The sequence below is a fragment of the Bacillus rossius genome, chromosome 1, assembly GCF_032445375.1.
Source record: "Bacillus rossius redtenbacheri isolate Brsri chromosome 1, Brsri_v3, whole genome shotgun sequence".
NCBI lineage: Eukaryota > Metazoa > Arthropoda > Insecta > Phasmatodea > Bacillidae > Bacillus > Bacillus rossius.
This window is the reverse complement of record NC_086330.1, coordinates 213,905,865-213,927,395: the sequence shown is the minus strand read 5'-3', so window position 1 is coordinate 213,927,395 and position 21,531 is coordinate 213,905,865. Positions and strand designations below refer to the sequence as shown.

General features: G+C 35.8%; 1 protein-coding gene across 2 annotated transcripts in view; it reads left to right on the top strand.

Moving 5' to 3' along the window:
* Positions 1–14,803, top strand: part of LOC134527276 (leucine-rich repeats and immunoglobulin-like domains protein 1) — a 53,950-nt gene extending 39,147 nt beyond the window's left edge. For both annotated transcript variants that reach the window (XM_063359813.1, XM_063359812.1), the window contains exon 2: positions 11,272–14,803. In XM_063359813.1, the coding sequence (XP_063215883.1) occupies positions 11,272–13,641 (2,370 nt within the window). In that variant the 3' untranslated portion in view covers positions 13,642–14,803. The remainder of the gene's footprint in view (positions 1–11,271) is intronic.
* Positions 14,804–21,531: the final 6,728 nt, after the last annotated feature.

The window sequence follows — 21,531 nt, the reverse complement described above, 5'->3', positions numbered from 1 at the left end:
ACGGCGGCAATCTTGGATGACCTTGACACTTGACCTTGAACCCAGCGGCTATCTTGTATCAGCCATCTTGGATATGTCATTTTGTTTTCAAGAACTTTCTGCCATTTTGAATTCCATCATTTTGTTTTCTAGAACTTTTAGCCGTTTTGAAATATGACTTCACTGTTGGAATTTTCATCTGAGCCGCCATATTAAATATCCGTACTTATTTAGCTAAAAAAAATTGGGAACAATTCTATAGTTCATCAAAAAAATCTGCAATTAATAGACTAATTGATTCGCACGATCCCTGTCCGTTGTTCGAGACTTTATTGATGCAAAAAATAATAACTGTACGTAAACAGTAATAATATCAATAAATATGGCGGGAAACTTAAAATAAGCTTAAATTCATCGTCTTGCCAGCCTCAAGTAAGCCGACAGTGTTGTTTTGACCACCGTATTGAAAATTCGTAATAATTAACCTAAAAATTCGGAAAATTTTCGAAAAATAATCACTCATTGATTAATGCATTGAATCTTTGGATTCCTGTTCTTGCTTTGATCTTTGATCACTACAAAAAAATTTTAATTACAAATGCCATAAAAATTACAGCTTTGTGAATTAAAACACCACAAGTTCTTTTGTACACATCGATTTTATTAAATAATTACTACACTACCTACAATTACAAACAAACAAGCCAATTACTAGAAATTAAAAGCAAATTCTTTAACATTTCTCGATTTATGCATCCCACAAACTAAAGTAGGATTGTCCATTTCTTCGATTGAGAATTTTTTCCACCTAGTAGGTACTTATTGAGATACATCATAAGCTGAATCTCGTTGGCATAGATTAAATAACGAATAGGCTTGTGGTTCATATCTTCACGGTAGTAGTCCTAGACTCCGATTCACGAACATGGGTCACAAAAAAAGGTTCGGGACTCCAGTACGCAGTGAAACCTTTCTCGAAGATGGCTTTCTGCTTGGAGACGTTAGCTTTACACTTTCGTGGATCTTTATTCTTTGTGTTGGAAAATACTGTTTGAAGCAAGTGATCGTCATTTACGTCTTAAGGCTTCATATTTGTTGTACACGGCGATGTGGAATTGTATTCGCTTATTAGATTCGGCAAGATATCAAGCCAATTGTAGTTGCAGTTAGCTGTCAACTGTCGCCACATCTAGGTACGCAAAGTTCTGTTAAACATTCAACAATGGAGGCTTTGACATTACTAAATGTAGAGTGGTGTTAGATTCCATACTTCTTCATAAAAGCCTTGAAAGTTACACTGTAGAATTCTTTACTTAGATCCTCTTGCAGGTGTTAGGGTACACGAAAATCACACAAAATACTGAACATGGCCTTGGCTACGTCGGTTGCAGTCTTCAATTTCACAGGACTAGCTCATTCGAAATAATTAATGTTCACATCAATGGCTGTCAACATTTATTCAATCGGGAAATTGTTATAACCTCATAAGGTCCACCTGTAATAAATCATAAATTTAGAGAATTATGACTTAATGACTTTATTTTTGTCTTGCAGAAGCATGAAGTTCAGGAGTGAACCGGTTCAACTCAATGTATGTATCCGGCTTCCCTCAGTTCTTAGAGTATGGAGACTATTTCGTTGATGTGTGAATAGTTTCCTGCACTAAGCGAAGCATGTAGAAGTCTAAAATGATCAAATGATTTATTGGGGTTGTCCCAATGCACATAATGAAAGTTCGGACCACTTTCTAGCTTTTTTAAACCTTCACCATGTACTGCTAGTTCACTGAAGATATTAGTGAGAATGCCTATTTTTTCATGATCTTCGTCTTTATATATGCCACTTTCCGGATCGTTATCGCGAAAATGAGCATTGGTTAGCTCTAGCAGTTTTTTTGTACTCTTGTTGATCTTCGTGAGAATAGCCTTTAGGCTCCCTGCAAAACAGCAATTCGTACGAACTCGGAGTTCCGTGCGTTATGAACTGTTCTACATGCACTATATTTCCTGGTAAAAAGGCCATATTTTTTGCATCAAGGAAACACTTATTATGTTTTCTGGTCACTCCATAGGTCGTGTTATTATTCCTACTCGTGAAAGATCTCAGGCTGCACCATAGCATTAACTTATGTCCTCGTTTCCGTACTTTTGTTCTTGTGCATAGACTCTCTACACGTTTCTCTAATTGTTTCTTATTTCCTCTTCTTTACAGTTTACATTACTTAATCAACTTCTGTTTTCACCATGACGATACGACTAGTAATTGGTTAATCTCTACATTTTACTTATCATATACAAGTCTGGCTCTTTTAGCAAGTAGATATTTTACACGAAAATACTGTAAAGTTCGATGAATGTCACTGGCAAGGTGTGACATTGTACTGGCTGAAAACATTTTGCAAAACTTCCTTTTAAACTTTTTTTTCGTCCGCAGAAACATCTTTCTAGTTTTGGGCAAGATTTGATTTTATTGTCAAGTGAGTAAGTATTGCATTCAGACTGCTTTGAAAAGTCCTCAAACCATCGCGTCTTTGTGCGTTGGATACTTCGATCATATCGCGAGTTCGAGAATCCTAGGCTTCCACGCACTGGTCGATGGCCTGCAGGTACTCTAGTAATTCGTTTTTCACACTTTCAACTTTTTGAGTCAGTAATGAAATATATTAGTGGAAATCGGTATCGTGAGACTTAAGAAAAGTATTCAGTTTGGTAGTGCGACTGCTGTGACAAAATTTCGAAATACTATGGCTCATGTTTTATGATAAACTGATCAAAACCTTTTCTTTACCTGCCCTTATATAGAGGTCAGTCCTTGACTATAACTAGGAATCCGTGTTCGTTTTTCCAACATAAGGAGCACATGACATTGAATTCCTGGAAAGTCGTGTTAGTGTTAACGTGATCGTCATAGTTATGACGTAAATTAAGTTCAACCATGCGAAAAAGTACAATGATATTCGCGTTTGTCACAAAGGAAATGTTTTTTTAATATGACTGTATGTCTGAAACATGTCAATGCAGTTGACATTGGCGTGTCTGCTCATTGAAAAATACTCCTGTATTATTTGTTGCTTCTCGCTCATGACATCGTTGAAAACAAATATGGGATTGGCTTTTGCTTCGCTTGGAGACACCACATCTGCGTTATCATTAAATGGAAAATACTTTAGGCCATCAACCATTCGCTTAACCGTAGACAACGCCTGTACTTTGTCTGTTGCCGAGACTTGGAATAGAGGTACACATTTTCGAACCTAAGATAGTTTGTTTCTTCCAGGAAACTCAGTAGAACGCACGTTTTCCCACAGTTGGACTGACCGGTCACTATGCATCGCATGTTAGAAGGCAATAACAAGCCCGGCTGCGATCGCTTGCCCTGGCTTCGTCATCTTGCGTAATCCACACAGGCAAATACACTTCTACTTGACGACTTGCATTGTATTGGTGAAGTTGTATAAAATCAAACACATTTATACATTATCTCAGTTGTGCGTAATGATTTAAATAAGTAATTACAAAAAATACATCAGTGCAGAACTTGTGAACTCGTTTATAAACAATCTACCTTTTGAGCTACACATTCCCGGCTACATGTTATGTAGTCCAGGGGAAAAAACTAGCCAAACTACTAGCTTGCTGTGACATGGGCATTAATTCTCTTTATGAAAAGCGCAAGCAGCACGGTATTGCCTATTCCCTCAGCAAGGATCTGGAATCAAGGCACCAAGCTGATGTGATATTGTCATAGGAAGCTGGAGATTTAAGTAAATCACCAAACGTGGGACTAGGAGAAAAAAGTCGCGAAGTGGGGCGTATCCAAAATCACGAAAGCTAAGACGAAATCAGGAATGGATGAATGTCGAGCCAGCTCCAACAAGTCAAAGACGAATTCACGCAAAACCAAGTGCAAGACTGGTGCAGGAATACAAGAAGTCAATTTGGTTCGTTCGTAGACAGGGTCCAAGAACTGGATCCAAGATTGCGGCCAAATGGTTAAACTGGCATAATATTAAATATTCACTCCCGACCACAGGCTACGGAAATTATACTTCCAAATTCTCCACGGTGCCTCAGAACCCCTTTGTATTCCATGACTACCCCAGCGAGCCATTTCTACAAGATTTTAGGATGCCAGCAAGTCAACGAATTAGGTTTAATCTAAATTTGTATTATTCATTGCCTAATGACAAACCCTGCATTTTTAAAACGGACTTAAATCGCACCACAAATAATAAATATAAATCTGGCATTGGCAATAACCGTAATTATTTATGTAACAAACCAAAGAAGCACCAGTGTGTACATTTCTATGTGTTTAACATATTGTACCAAGTTTATTTTTTATTATGGTTAAAGGTATTTCTTTAAACATTTTCGGGCCGGCCGTAACATAAACATAATTTATTACTATTAAAAATTAACCTGTAATAAGTAAAAAAAAAAATTGTATTATTAGTGTTATTCAGTTAACCATATAATTCAATCATTTAACTATCCAAAATGATGTTTTTTTTTGTAACAATTCACAATGTTGTATCATTTTCTATTTTACCTATGAATAAAAATAAATCAGTGAATGTATATCAACTAAACTGCATTTTTAATAATTAATGTAAATTTACAGATCCACAGTCTCCTCAGTGTTTTCAGGGAGGAATTCTCTCTTATTTTTTGTTTGGCCTTTAGTGTCACCTCTGAGGTTCAATGTTTTATTAGCCTGTTTCATGTTTAAATACCAGATACTTACAAGGTAAATTATTATTCCCTTATTTATATATGTAATAGACTCTAAATGCCATAACATTACTCACATTCTCCTCCGACACCTCAAACCATTCAAGTAGCTTTTCTACTACCACAAAAGTCTTGAACAAAATCAGTCTACTTCCTGAGATGATTACTGCACAAAAAATTTAAAAAATGCAATTGGCATTGGTACTCATATCATTGGAATATATACAAATTATTCCACGATATTGAGAGAAAATTCAAGGAAAGTAAATAGAGATCATCATAGAGAGAAAAAGTGAAGAATAAGATAAAATATGTAGTTTAGACACATTTTAATAGCATGGATGTTCCAAGTAAAGCTGGTGGTCCGCTTTTGGTTGACACAAATCATTGTGCATAATGCTGGAAAACTACGTATTTTGTTTCTCCGGTGAATGTAGACTAGATTAAGTTTTAGAAAAGTGGAAAATGGTTGCACGAGATATTTACTGTATGCGTGAGTAGCTGCGGTTGTGGTAGCGATGAACTGAGAATATAGTTCTAAATATACTAAAGAACATTCATGGTCGAAATGTCCATAAACCGAAACACTTTTGGTATGGTTATTTACATGTGACTCCGTACCCTACATCACAATAAAAGAGGCTTAGAGCAAACAAAAATATTTTTTTTTTGTATTCAAGCAAAATCTTTTTACTTTTCTCAGGTTTTTCATTGAGGTTTATTTTGTAATTTTTTACTAAAGGCTATTTTTTTCAAGTGTATTAATTTTTACACTATGTTTTTCATGCTAAAAAAAGTGCTTGTGTGTACTTTGATATATATATATATAAACCGATGATTTAATAAGTTCTTATTTTTACGCTATCATTACCTGCAATATGTATCCCACACCATGCGCTATATTACCTAAAATTTGAATTAAACATAATGTAAAACAAACTTTCGAAAACATATATACAATTTTTATTTGACAAGATATATTTTGAGCTATTATTCATTAAGATTAAGTATTACAGTAGGAAATTACGTATCATTTTGCAAAGTTTTATGTGACTACAAATTGCATTGGTAAATTGAATTAAATTGTTTTAAAACGAAATTTTCTTTAACTCGCCTGTTTTACGTATCTTTTTCTACTCTTTTAGAGATTGAGTTACGTAATTATATATAGTTCTGCATCATGCAGTGGTGGGTTACTTTAATTAAAATTATTCCGATTTCATTAAATGTATATGTTTTGCTTATTGAGAAACTCTTATCTACCTATAAAGATCGATTATTTTACTGGCCTATAAAGGGTTGGATGATAACGTCTTTTGCTTGGCGTGCTGGGAGTGGAATGCAATTTTTCTTTTTTAAATAATTATGAATGTGACCTGTAAATATGAGGCTGTTCTTTAGTTTTGCAATAGACATGGCGTATATTGTGTTTGAAATTAAAGAGTTGGTGACAGTACGACTCTGGAATTACTTTTCGACGTTTTAAAATGCAGACATTGTTTTAGTGTATGTTTTCAGGTATCAAAAAGCTTAGAGGACAATAACTATTTAAAAATGGCAATTATTTTGCAATTTTTTTTATTTGGCACTTTAATACCAATTATTAAAATCGTATTAAAAAGCTAAAATATTTTACAAATGGTTTAAAAGATAGCCAGATTATATCATTTCCTTAAATAATTTACTTTTTATAAGTTAAAAATTCACGAGAAACACAACATTTTATATAAGTTTCATTCTGAAATCTTTTGTTTTTTGGTTCGTAAGAGGGAACAGTTATTTAATAAAATTTTGTACTGGTCATTTTATAAACTGGTCAAATAGTCCATTGCACTGGTTCGCTTGACTGAAATGACAAATGTTCCAATACTTTCAATAACTTATAACTGAATGTCCCGTGCTGGCTGCAGGGTGGCCGGAAAGTTCCACTCTGCCAGGCCACTCTCCCAGGAACGGCAGGAGAGTCCATGCCACGCACGGGAGCTTCGCGACGAGTTCAGACCGGAGGCTGGGCTTGCAGCCACTAAGCGAAGTAAAATACACTGGAGCTGGGGTCAAGACAAATGTAAAATTTAGTGGAGGAATAAGAGTTAGTGTTAAGTGGATAAGTCATTTAAGCTTGCCTTCACTACATATGTAAGGAGGGACGGACGACAAACCTAGTTAAAGGATCTCCGAAGTAACCGAAGTTTGGTTTCTAGCACATAGTTTACAAGAAGTCCTGCAAATGGCTCGCGTAGTCGCACTGGGAGCCTGAATTATGTTGCCATAGGTGCTCAGAGATGGAATTCAAAGCTCTAAAGTAGTCATAGAGCAAGGCAAAGAATTTTTAATTTTTGCCCACAGAGTTCAGAGATGGACGCGTGTTGGATTGCCATCGAGGCTCAGGTTGTCTTAAAGAAAAGAGGGGCTAAAGTGATGTGTAAGTGGGCTGATTGAGGTCCCGAGGAGCAGTTTAGAGTTATAGTAGGCTACGCTCGGGTGGACTTAGTAGAAGGTGAGGGTGTAGACCAATTGCCATTATGTAGTTTGCTATGTAGTCCACTAAGAATGTCCTGCTCACATCAACGGAGTCGTGTCAAAATTCAATCCCCATATCAAATGGAACATGCCTAACAGAGGCGGCGTGTGCCTGTGTACGTGAGACCGGGTGTCGCCGCCGTGCCCACACAACGATTTATCAGGCTTCTGGACGTGAAATAGAAAAGCTATATGATCCCATGAAAATGATAGAACTAACTTAAACAAGTCGCTGTAGAAAACTAATTAACAATGCCCTTAAGAAATCTAAACCAAGAAAGGAAATGTAAATTTGAGTATTGAGAACAATTAGTAATTAAAAGCTAAAAAAAATATATAATCAAATAGTCACAAAATATATGCTAGTTATCGGCAAAAATGTTCTGAAAATATTAAGAAAAAGAACAATTTAATTTTTTTATGGTTTAAGATTTGTATCACTTACTATCAAAAAATAATCAATAATTTTTTTAATATGTGCAATGCAATGATATTAACACTTTGTGTTGTAATGTAATATTAGTGTAAATAATATGTTTTGGATGATGTACAATAAATTTTTTAAATGTTTAAATAATACCGGATAAGGCATTATTTTTGTTTAAACCACCAGGAGGAGATTCATGAATTAAATTAACCAAAAAAAAAGTTTTTTCTTAAATAACAATATAGAAAAACTATGATAACTTAAACATTAAATATTAAATGTTTTTAGTAAAATTCTCAAAACACATAAAATAAAACTACAAAATTTTGAAATGCATTTTGTAGAAAGCCTAATTTCAGTATGCTTCAAAAGGTTAGACATATTCATCGGGTTGGTTGCTTAGGGCTGTTTATTTTTAATAAGGCTTTTAATCAAACAGTTTAGCTACACTTGAACATTACAAACTCTTGTGTGACTAACGTGTGATATTGAAGAGGATTTTCTTCCAGTAACATACAAGATTTTTGTATATTTTATTTGTTATCATGTGAAAGTCTGACATTTATACACAAACATTCAAAATATATAATCATAGGTATTTATTACTTCAATTTTGGTCTACTCTGATAATAATGCGAACATACATTATATACCTGTGATAACTACATTAATTGATAGATATTTGTATAATAACATGCATATGTTATAAATATACTAGCTGCAATACCCGGCATTGCCCGGGCTGAACACAGGATGTTGTTAGTAATTGTCTTCTTAATTTGAATGTCAAGTGTGAAAATTAATTTATATTACTTTCAGATCCGGAAAACGTTGTTCTGCCAGTTTATAGTTATTTACCTGGTCTGTATGTAATTTAGACTTTATAAAGCAATATAGATAAAAGCTGAAAAATAAGAGATTACTAATATTGAAAAGATTCCATTATCTAGCTAATGTTCGGCCTGCATTGCAATGCCTCATTCAGTTTTGTTTTGTAATATGTTTGAAGTAGATCCACATATACAGATCATCTATCCATCTCTATAAGTATATTTATCTCTATCTACATCTATATATATCTATGTATCTCTCTATCTATATTTATCTCTTTATATCTACATATATACTTCCCACTATCTCTATATCTTCTATATATAAGTCTCAATATACCTCTATACATCTATAGGTATATCTCTTTATCTAACCCATTTCATTCTCTATAACTCGCTCTATCTCAACTTATCTCTCAGTTTCTATCTCACTATATATATATATATATTTATATATATATCACTCTATCTCTGTCCCTCTTTTATATTTAAATAAATTGTGTCATGCGTGCGCACTTATACAACAAAAACAGACGAAGTGCCGCTATATAAAATAAACACATTTTTTGACACGATTCGTGCTCCAACTATTGAAAAATAGTTATACCGTCTCAGTAACCTTCATGGGCATGAGCATAACAAATCACCAAAATTTCATCGCAATCGGATGAATTGTATAGGAACGCATACGGCACAAACAAACGAAAATTAAAGACATGACAAACGCATCAAACGATGGTGCGTTTAAAATTCAAGGAAAATCTATCTATTGACGAAGTTAAGATAAAACGTTTATTAGCGCCTTTATTTTGCTAGCCGCTGCGATCTCCACTAAGCGGACTGGTCTCACCAAGGAGAAAAATATTAATTTGCCAGACCTTACAATGTGTATGATCGTGTGTCAGACATAGAGAAATAACACTCATCACTCACTATTTGTATGTCTATGACGTATGATTTTTTCTGTTATAAAATGAAATTATCAATTTTTCACTCCGTTAGGGATGGAATTTCATATTAATATAATGTCTATGTGTTAATCCAGGTTATAAGCTAGCTGTAGGCCGAATTTCATTCAAATCCATTCAGTAGTTTTTACGTGAAAGAGTAACAAACATCCATCCATACTTAAAAACTTTCGCTGCCCGACCCGGCTTCGCACGGCTATACTAATGGAAAAAATTAAGCCACATCTCCCATTTACAGTAATGGTAAATAAAAAAAAATTCAGTGAAAATTTATTACAATGCTGTATAATGTACCGGAGAGAAAATGAATAGCACCGATGGTTTCCCGACTCGTGCACGCAACGTACAACTGATGTACCCGTACTTCGCTACGGCAGTCTACCGGCAGATTACTCTTGCGCCGCTCATTATACATGACCCTCCTTGTGGGTACGCCACTGCCGCGCGATGCCCGTTGCCATGGAGACGCAGAAGGCATGAACAATGCAAAATCCTGTTCTCATGCAGACAAAGTACCCACTGTTGCCTGGTTTTAACCACCCATGGGATCTAATTTTCGGAAAATGTCATCCTGCGTAACATAAGGAACATTACTGTGAAGTTTCAAGTCTGTAAATATATATACTTGAAATAAAGGGCAATAAAAAAACTAATTAAACACAGAGAGAGAATAAAAACAATAGTTTAGGTTTGCGATTTAAAGTGATAAAAAATATTTAAATACTAATTGAACTCATATTATGGTACTGATTGCTTCGTTGTTAATATCACACGGGTGTTTTTTACTTTTATGGGAAAATTAAGAATGATAAGGCATCTAGTGCGTAGCAACAATGTTAATAGGCAATAGGAAATAAACTTCTAGCGCCTGCGGCATTGTCAACACACACTTCGTACGTGTAATGCATGTTGTATCTAACCATCTAACCCCCTCCAACGCATTTGATTCTAAATTGGACTTTTAGTTAGGATCCCTAATGTAATTGATAATATAATATAGCCTATAGTCTTCCTCGATAAATGTACTATCCAACACTGAAATAATTTTTAAAATCGGACCAGTGGTTCCTGAGATTAGCGCGTTCAAACAAACAAACAAAAACAAACTCTTCAGCTTTATAATGTTAGTATAGATTTGTATGTAATATGTATATATTTATATTATTTAACTTATGTATTTAATTATATATAAATATGCATGTATGTACATTATTTAAATATACATGCCTTTATATCATTAGAACTTTTACAAAGTATTTTCAAAGTTCTCTAAGCAAAAAATATATGTTTAAATCACCGTTAGCAAAACTAATCCCTTGCATTAAGTTTGGGTAACACGGTTATAAGGGACAAATATTCTCTTGTTGATGGGGGAAACCCCTACACCCCCTCTCTAGTCAACCTTCTTTTATGGAAGTAAATCTTGTTCAAGACAGATACTGGCTCACGAATTTAACAGTTGGAGGAATTATATTTTTAATGCCAATCCATGCATGTACTACCTAAGTAATATAGTAACAGATCATTCATTACTGAAACACATATCAAAATGATTTAATATTTCTCCTTAAATTATGTGAAAATGTTATAAAAAATAATTTCAATATATAAATATTTATAAAAATATAAACTCTAACCATTAAAACTGTTCAAAATGGTGGGTTTAAATGAGAATTATAATTAGGTTATAGAGCAATTTTGGAACATATAAAGTAAATAAACTGAGGTATTATGTGTTTTGAGATGATTGGTTAGTGTTTTCTTACATATTTCTCGAAGTAAAAATCTGATGTGGAATTGTCCTTTTTTCATAGGTAGCCACACTTTTTCTACTGATCTTCAATACATCGGCAGTAGTTGCATCAGCCCAGAGTACGTGTCCAGATTCGTGCAGTTGCTCCGAACAACACGTGGACTGCTCCGAGAGAACCCTCAGCAGCATACCTTCTATCCCGAGAAGCACAGTAACCTTCTCCTTGGCCCACAACATCATCTCAGAGGTCAGCTCCATTGACTTTCCAGTGCGTCTGACGTTGCTGCACACCCTCTTGCTGAACAACAATTCCATCAGAGCCATTCAGCGCAGGGCACTCGCCAACCTGCCCGGACTGCAGTCTCTCGACTTGAAAAGAAACCGTATACGCACTATCGAGCCCAGGACTTTCGAAGGCTCCAACAGGCTAACTCGGCTTGTACTCGACCACAACCTGATTGACTATGTCTACATGGACAGTTTTTATGGGCTTGGAAGCTTGGTAGAGCTACGACTGGAAAATAATCATATTCAGACTATCGATGTTGAAGCCCTTCAACAAACCCCAAAGCTTGAAAAGCTTTACCTGAACTATAATAATTTCTTGATTTTGCCAGCTTCAGGGCCTCTATTTAAGGCACTTTCGTTGCTTACACTTGAAATGGACAACTGCAACATTATGGGACTCTCACCAAAGGCATTCGAGTATGCTCCTAACATAATTTATTTAAAGCTAAGAGGGAATTACTTGCAGCGGGAGGATCTGCGCTCAGTGTTACGTTTGAAATCTCTTAAGTTCCTTCATCTCGAGTTCAATGCAATCAGCTACATACACCCTAATGCTTTTGATGGAATAAACCTGGAATGGTTATATTTAACTGGGAATGAACTTTTCATGACCAGGAACCATTCATTTCTGTACACAAAGTTTCTTGTCACACTGGATATTAGCGTATGTGGCATAGAAGATATTCACCCTGGTGCCTTCAGTAATTTTACCAGACTTAAGGGTCTTTACATAAAGGATAATCATTTGACTACATTCTCTATCGATTCTGATCTCGAAAGCTTAGCATCTCTCGATCTATCGCATAATAAACTAATGTATCTAGAACCTGTCATGTTCTTACATTTACCAAATCTCATGTTCCTTGATATAGGTTTTAACTTCATCAATGCGATAGATCCAGAGACATTTTCAGCAAATAAAAAGCTCTCATATCTCAGCTTGCAGAGCAATCAATTGACGCTACCAGAAAGTGGTTTCTTGTTCAGTTCTCCATCTTTAATATCACTGGATCTTAGTTCCTGTGGCACTGGGGAAATTTCTACTAGTGCTTTTATTAACATGGCTAACCTTAAGGAACTAAAACTTTGCCACAATGCTCTGGAAACAGTAGACTTTTCGGGATCACTGGGAAATCTCACAAGTTTAGATATTTCTAAAAACCGGATCGTGAGACTCCATGGTGAACATTTCTTGGGAATGAACTCTTTAGTTTACATTAATGTATCTGAGAACCCGATCGATTGTGACAGTTTCCGAGAGATGTGGTTTTGGTGTTCTCCAACACCTGTAAAAATTGAAGCACAATGCACTTTTTCGCACGATACAAAAACAGATTCGTTCACTGAAAAATGCAAAGAAACTCAGCGGAAGAAACAAATAAACGAAACAACTAAACAACATGTAATATCTGAAAAACCAAAGCTTGTTCTTTCTATGAGGGGCCTAGAGGCTAACCCTGACATAGTGAAGGTAGATAGAAGAAAACAAAAGCCAGCTCTGAATACTTCTATGAGAGTATTACAACCAAATGCAGATGTTGAAATAGTAAATGAGATGAACAATGATACTTTAGACAGCTACATCCAGTTAAATGACAGCTCCTCATACAATGTGTCCTCGGTTACTCTAAAGTCAAAAGAGAACATGAGCATTTGGTGGATATTGGTGTACGTCTCTATCGGCTCTGTAGCATTTCTATTGCTCGTCTTTGTGACAACCTTATCCCTCGACTGCTACATTTTCCGTCGGAGAAAGGCTGCATTGCAGCACTCCACATCCGTAAAGTGGACCTCCAGCAGGATGCAGTCATCGCTGGACCCGTCTCTTAGGCCGCTACAAGGTAATTTCCGGCGTCCGCATTCAACCAGCAGGCCCAAGAGGTCACGACAGAGAGACTCCATTACATCCATGTCGCGGTCTAGCGGTGAGCACCCACGCTACATCTCAGCGACAGGCAAGGAGGCTGAGGAAGCGGTGGAGCCTACCACGTACCGTCCACACGAACTGTGGTCACGGCAGTTCCGCGACTCTCCACATGCCTCGGTTAGTGACACGGGCAGTCCCCAGCACTTGAGTTCTATGCAGAGCCCCTCTGCGCCCGGCCACCTGGCCGCCAGCTCCTGGTCGAGGCCAGCCCGATAACCTGCTCACAACACAGACCTTAGTGAGAAACACAGGCACTCCCCACGACTTGGGACATGTGCAAAGCTCCTTTGTACACGACTACCCGACCACCAACTCCTTGTCGAGGCACGCCCGGTAGACACTCTCTACACATGCCTCAGGGAGAAACACAAGAACTCCTCAGAAATTAAAAACAATGCAGATCCCCTCTGTCAAGGCAAGAATGGTAGCTACTCGTTTCTCACACTTCAGTTATTAAATATGCAGTCATCAGCAATTGGAAAACGTACTGAGCCCTTCTGAGCCAGTCTACCCTGCCTTCATTTCCTCGTCAAGACTAATACGGTAGCAATTCTGACCACAGACTTCAGTGATTAAGAAGTGCAGAACTCAGCAGTTGGACACAGTGCAAAACTCTTCTTGGGCAGTCTACCCTGCCACCATTTCCTCGTCAAGGCTAACACGGTAACCATTCTCACCACAGACATCAGTGATTAACAAGTGCAGACAACAGCAGTTGGACACAGTGCAAAGCCCCTCAAAGTCCTGCTTCTCGTCTGCCAGTTCCTCCTCGAGGCTTGTATGGTTATCCATACTCTGTTTTTAGTTACGTGGTCAGAAAATACAATTTATTTATCGTTTACTGTCAATTATGTTTGTTTGACAACAAACAAGTTTGGCTGAGTGACAATGTATCATTAATATAAATGCTAATTAATACTTATTAACTTATGTTGAAGTTGATAAAACATATTCGCTATTTTAAATGGTATGTAATTTAGAGTGTCTAAGTATCATCAGCAATACAGTAGTTACGCATGTTTTTTTATGTTAATTTATACACCGATTCCAAAAAAAATTAATAAAATTTATAACTATCGTTTCAAGAATTTTATTAATTAAAGAAATTTGTGAAGTAAGTCTTTTATGATTATTGATATTTTTATAGCCTAGATATAAATATTTTTATTTCAAAACTTATTTCAAAAAAATCATGAATTAATATTAATGAACCAGAGCAAAGGAATTCGTACCTGACAAAGACGTTCAGGAAGATCATCAGTTTTTCTAAAGAACTCCTTATCTGAGTCTAAGAGACTTTCTGAAATGTCTACGGTATGCATTGGATATTTTTTTTTATAAATGTAATATCAGTTTTATTAAATTTTAGAAAAATATAGTTACTTGTGTTTAATATTTTAAAAACTGAAGTTCCAAAACAATAGTTCTTGCAATAACCACTATCTATTCATGTGTTCTCTATGATATACGAAAAATTGTGTTGATTGTTTCTTTCAAGTGTTTAGTTTTGTTTTTGGATAATTAAATGAATGTTTTCCTAAATATGTGATTGAATAGGAAGTAGTGCAAACCACATTATTCCTTTTTATATTTTATTGTAAAGAAAAAAGTTTATGCAAGGAGATAGTTTTTTTTATAATTTTAAGAGTGATGTGAAATCAACAAGAAAATTTCCAGATATTATTAAGTCTATAAGAAACCACCCTATAGATCACAAGCATATTTCGAGAATTGTAATTTATTTTGATTGAAGGATAAGCGAACTATTTAATAAATGTGGAAAAATACCCTACTGAAGAAATCCATGATGATTCGTGAATGATTTTAATATTATATTTTATGGATTGTAATAGATAATAGAACATTTGAATTATCGCATGAATTTGTAAGAATACCAGAATATTGCTTCAATATTATAGTTCACAGCAAGAAGATATATAAACTACTATCGTACAATTTAACTAAATTAATCCAACCGTAACATTATGAATAGTGGTGCGGCTTAGAAAAATAAATACCACTTCAAACATTCAGCACATTAGGTTTAAGAACGAGTGTACTACGTCGACCGAAGGAAGGAAGGAAATTACTTCGTATGACTATCCCGAGAGACATCTACAGGTGAAATCAACCTTGGACTCCGTTCGTCGAGTCACCAGCTAAACCCCAGGAACCAGAATAGGATCATGGTTCGTGACGAGTGGTAATTGCCACTGAAAGCTCTACGATACATCGACTATTCTTCGGGAGCGTGGAATAGTTATGTTAGATATCACAACACTAAAGGTACTGTCCGTTTCTTAAATGTAATATTGATCCTCTGTCCCGATGTCCAAGCTAACGAATTTGTAATTTTTAACTTCTTGTTTGAATCAAATCATTTTGATACTAATCGTTGCCAGTAGTATAGGAATGGGGCTCCTGGTGCAGGGTCCAGGGTGAGGAGCCAGAGGAGCCGACCGCCATCTTGGATTGTGACATAACGGCGGCCATCTTGGGTGAGTGTGGCCTTCACCTTTGACCTTGACCTTGACCCCGGCGGCCATTTTGGATTCACCATCTTGAATCCCCCATTTTGGATGATGTCATTTTGTTTTCTCGAACATTCAGGTAATTTATTTTCCGCCATTTTGAATTATGATGTCACCATTGCAATTTCCGTTACGGCCGCCATCTTGAATATCTGTATTTATTACCCGATTTTTATTTAAAAAAATTTAAAGTTAAAAAAATTAAAAAAATTAAATTTTAATTTAAAAAAATTAAAAAACCAACATTTACGACATGGAGCTCGGAGTCCTCGGTTCGAACCCGGTGAGGGCAAAAAAATTGTGACGAATCATTCCCCCACTGTGGTTGATGGCAGACTGACCCCCGCCACTTGTTTCATAGCATATATATCATCAGGTAGTACGATGTCATGTCCGCCATCTTGAAAACCCGTAATTTTTCTGTTAGAAAATCGGGAACAATTTTAAAAATCATTAAAAAAAATTATCAATTGAATTAAATAATAAAAATCTTCAAAGACACCGTTGCACATATCTTAACGGCAGCCATCTTGAAAATCCGCAATTTTAATGCTAGAAATTCGAGAAAAATTCCAAAATTCAACCAAAAATTTACCGATTAGAATACTGTTTGATTAGCTATATTCCTGTCCTTGGTTCGAAAGCTGTAAGAGCAAAAAAAACAACAGATCCTTTATCCACAGAATCCACCTAAAGACTGATCTACCACCCACAAACCAAGTTACATATATGTCGTCAGCTCGTATGACGTCATGTCCGCCATCTTGTCTTCATCTTCTGGAGACCACCATCTTGTTTTCGTCTGCTAGAGTGTGCTGACACCATGTTAGTATAATTTTCTGTTCACCATACCTTTGTCCTCAACTGTTGGCATTGAACTTAGACCTTAACTTTGAAATTCGACCTTGACCTTGACATTTGACCTTAACCATGAACTTTGATCTTGACTTTGAACTTTGACCTTCACCTAGAAATTTAACCTCGAAATAGAAATTTCACCATGACCTTCAAATTTGACTTTCACCTTGAAATTTGACCTTGAACTTAAACTTTGACCTTAACCTCGAACTTTGACCTTGACCTTGAAATTTTACCTTGGCCTTGAAATTTAACCTTGTTGTTGAAATTTGACCTTGAAATTTGACCTTGCCCTTTAAATATGACCTTGATATTGAAATATGACTTTGAACTTGACGACCATTATGGATCCGACAGTTTGTGTTAGGTACATGTTACCAGGAGCTACCACCTGCTAAAAGTCATTGCCACCATCTGGTTTTCGTCTGCTGGAGGACACCATCTTGTGTGTACTCGTATTATAGAGTACATTACCATCATACTTGTTTAAGTTTTACCCGCTAGAGTGCAGTAATCATTTATTATTATTACTGCGACACCCGCCATCTTGGAATTTGGGCACCATATTGATATCGTGAAATTATTTAGCTGAAATTCGGGAAAAGATACAAAAATCATCAAAATTTCAGTCTTTAAGGTAATGATTGAATATATCAATTCCTGTTCTAGGTTAGATCCTTGCACGATGCAAAAAAAATTATTTTCTGTAAAAAAAATTATTATTATTTTAAGAAGAAGAGACGTAAAATCATCTACTACCATCATCATTTAAACCATTACGACAACCATCTTAGCTATTTGTATTTATTGATTTATTAGTTTGGAAAAAATTCCAAAATTCACCTGAAGAATCGAAAAATTACATATTAAATCGATCCTTGGTTCTACCTCTGGACGATGCTAAATAAATCAATTTAAATACAAGAAAAGTGTCAGGTTCGAGAAATAAAACACACCAAGTTCTTTTACAAACATAATATTTATTACATAATTTCTCTTCTACTACAGGATCACTTGCGGAAGCCAGCAATCTTATAAATATTTAGCCCTGCAAAGGCGTGAAACGACTAATTCTTAGATCCAATCAGTGCTCCAAAGCTCCAACAGCTCCAAAGCTTCAAAACTCCAACAGCTCCAACAGCTCTAAATGCTCCAAAAACTTCAATCCTCCAACAGCTTAAACAGCTCTAAATTCTCCAAATGCTTCAATCCTCCAACAGCTCCAAATGCTCCAACAGCCCCAAAAGCTCCAACAGCTCAAACAGGTCCAAAGCTCCAACTGCTCCAAAAGTTTTAAAGCACCAACAACTCTAACAGCTCCTAATGCTCCAAAGCTCCAACCGCTCCAAAGCTCCAACAGCTCCAAATGCTCCAAAAGCTCCATCTGCTCCAACAGCTCAAAATGCTCTAATAGCTCCAAATGCTCCAACAGCTACGAATTCTCCAACAGCTCCAACAGCACCAAAGCTCCAACAGCTCCAAAAGCTCCAGCAGTGCCAAAACTCCAAAGCTCCAACAACTCAAACAGCTCCAACAGTTCCAAATGCTCCAACAGCTCCAAATGATCCAAATGCTCCAAAGCTCCAAATCTCCAACAGCTCCAACAGCTCCAACATCTCCAACAGCTCCACTGCTCAATCTTCATTTGGCTCCAACTGAATTCAATTACTTTTTTTTATCGAACATGACATGATTACTAGCATGTCCTTATAAGTATACATTTTGGCTGTCAGTGGTGTCGTTTTTTACACCTTTAAGTTATAAGTTTTATTTAGAAATGGTATTTCGAGAAATGATAAAATCCATTTTGAAACCAAAATATTAATTTTTCTTCAAGTTTATACACATGTATTTAATTTAAGCCATTATTGCATGTAGCCAGCTTCCCTCAGTTCTTTGAGTATGAAAATATTTCTTTGTTGCTCGAATAGTTTCCTGCACAAAGCGAACCATCTAGAAGTCTTAGCCTATCAATCAATATGTTAGGATCTTCCCATGAGGTATAATCAATCTCTTCTGCTACATTCATTTTTCTTGTATGTTTATAATAAATATTATCTATCGTGTCTTCCGTTTTAACACCAACCACAATGTCACTTTCGTCATCGAGCCAGTGATCATCACAAGCTTGATCAGGATAATTTAATTTATTATGGCGTTTGCATCGTTTTGGTCTCAAGCCACCATCTAAATCTTCGCTCTTGCATGCTTTAGGTGCTTCAGCACAGTACTCAACCATGTCAGCCTTAGATGTGTCAGAACAGTCATCGATCATGTCAGCTTCAGATGTGTCACCACAATCTTCAATCATGTCAGCTTCAGATGATTCATCACAGTCTTTGGGCTAGTTAGCTTCAGGTGGTTCTCCATTTTTCATATTTTCATGGAGACGACTAGATATTGGTGTAAATATCTTTTAATTTCTAATGAGGTTGCTACTTTCTTCGTTTGTTTTAAATTGAAAAATATTGTCATGATCTATATCAGTATTTTTAGCATTTTTTTTTAACTTTTTTCTTAATCATTATTGTAGTCTAATATTCCGCCTTCGTTTCTCTTCCGCGATGTTGCAGCACAGTCTTCGTTATCTTTATTCATCTTAGTTGTACAGTTCCTGCAATGTCTATCCAAGTAATATCTTCTACAAAAAGGATTTCTGACACTGACTGCAAATAAATGGTTTTTGACAAGGACCCAAATTACATTCGCTTCTCTCATGTCGTTAGGCATTCTTTCTCAAGGTAAACACCTTGCGGCAGTATCTACAGTGATATCGTTTTCATACAGCTAGAGACAACGGACCAGGGTACACGTTTGCTTCTACGACTAGCGGCAGATGCAAACTAAGAGTTTTAAACTAAACCCAATACTTAAATAAATATATTTTTTTTATTATTTCGTCAGCTAGAATTAAGTTATCTCTTGCGAAGGTACTTGTTCTAACTAAGTCAGCTTTTCAACAACAGATGACGCCACGTGTTGCTTGCAGGTAAATAATATTTATTTATTTTATGTGGGATGCAGGATGCTCACTAACGATCGCAAAAGAAGGATGGCTTCGCTAGTCTACAAGGAGAAGGAAGTTTGTTCTTCCAGTTAGTGTTTCTCAGATTTCTCAGAGCATATTATTATTTGACTGAGTAATGATATTTTTTTTTCCACCTAATGTAAATATTGCAAGTTTTGATTTAGTAGCAGAAATTCACTAATTACATGTAACCTTGAATAAAATCACATGTCTCATTAAGAGTAAAACTCCTTCATGGAGGGATCGGTTTCTCAAAAATAACCAGAAGCATTTGGAGAAACCACAGGAATGATCGCAAGAACACGCCAAAAACCATAAAAATATTAACAAGTTTAATCGGGAGCACACCGAGAAAACCATCATAATATTGACCAGAACAATTGGGAGCACACGGAGAAAACCATCATAATTTTGACATGGATAATCGGGAGCACACGGAGAAAACCCCCTACATGTTCAAGAATAATAAATAAATATGATGGTCTTCGTACAACTCATTTTAATTAAATTGTGTATGTTCGCAGACAATTTGAGAAAAAAAAATTGATTAGTTTAAGGAATTTGATATTTGCTTTTTAAAGTGCTATGTAGTGACAAGAAACGATAAATACGGAATTATGTATATTTAGATACCAAACATACAATTATAACAATTTAAAATACGAAACATATAAAAAAAATCCTCGGGTATGTCGTATATCTATAACCATACTGTCATGATCAAAGATGTCACCAGTAGTTCCCGCTACACATAATGACGTAATAATAAACATCCAGTGGTTACAAACAGATAAAAAACATAAATATTACAAAAATATGCACTTCACAATGAGTTAGGTTATTCAGAAGCATATAGTAATAAATATACAATTGAAAAGCAAACCAAATTACCAATAATATGGAATCACTTCAAAAAAAAAAAAAAACAAAGTTTAGACATTACAAACACAGAAAGGTGAAAAATCCCAAGTAGATCAGTACAAGCTTCAAAGACCAATTCCTTCGCGGATAAAGGATGATAATCATTGCAGTAGCACACATTGTTCCACATATGTATCGAAACACAGGGTTAGATCGTAACACACACACACACACACGACTTCCAGGATGTTTCCACCATCATGTTTGGAACCTTTATACTTATTTTTAAATTTAAATTTATATTGATTAACAACGAGAACTGTAATATATAGATATGCATACAACAGCACCGATAGTAGCTAAACACAACACTCTTAATAGAATATTCTCCATCACGTTCACAAACCCATCCGTGAAATAAAAATGAAGCAGCCAAGAAAAAGTATCGATATAAAGACCTTAAACTATGCCGGCCACCGCAACCAGCATGAGTTGCCAGACGTGCCCTTCACAGACAGAAGGGTTTGCCAGTGCGCAACCAATATGTAATTATTGTAAAAGACTCAATTAAAACAATTAATCATGTACGTTAAATCAGGCGGGCATTCTCATAGTTTACGTGAAAACAGGCCGGAACACAACTTGGTAACATAATGTTAGCTATTCCTAAACCTTAAATACATACAATGTAAGGAATCGCACTAACCAATTTACACTCATATTCCACAAAATATAAGTTCACCGAGATACAATGACACACGAATATATCCATGAATGATAGATAAGTACTATACAAGACACCAAAAAAAATCCCCCAAAATTCAAAAC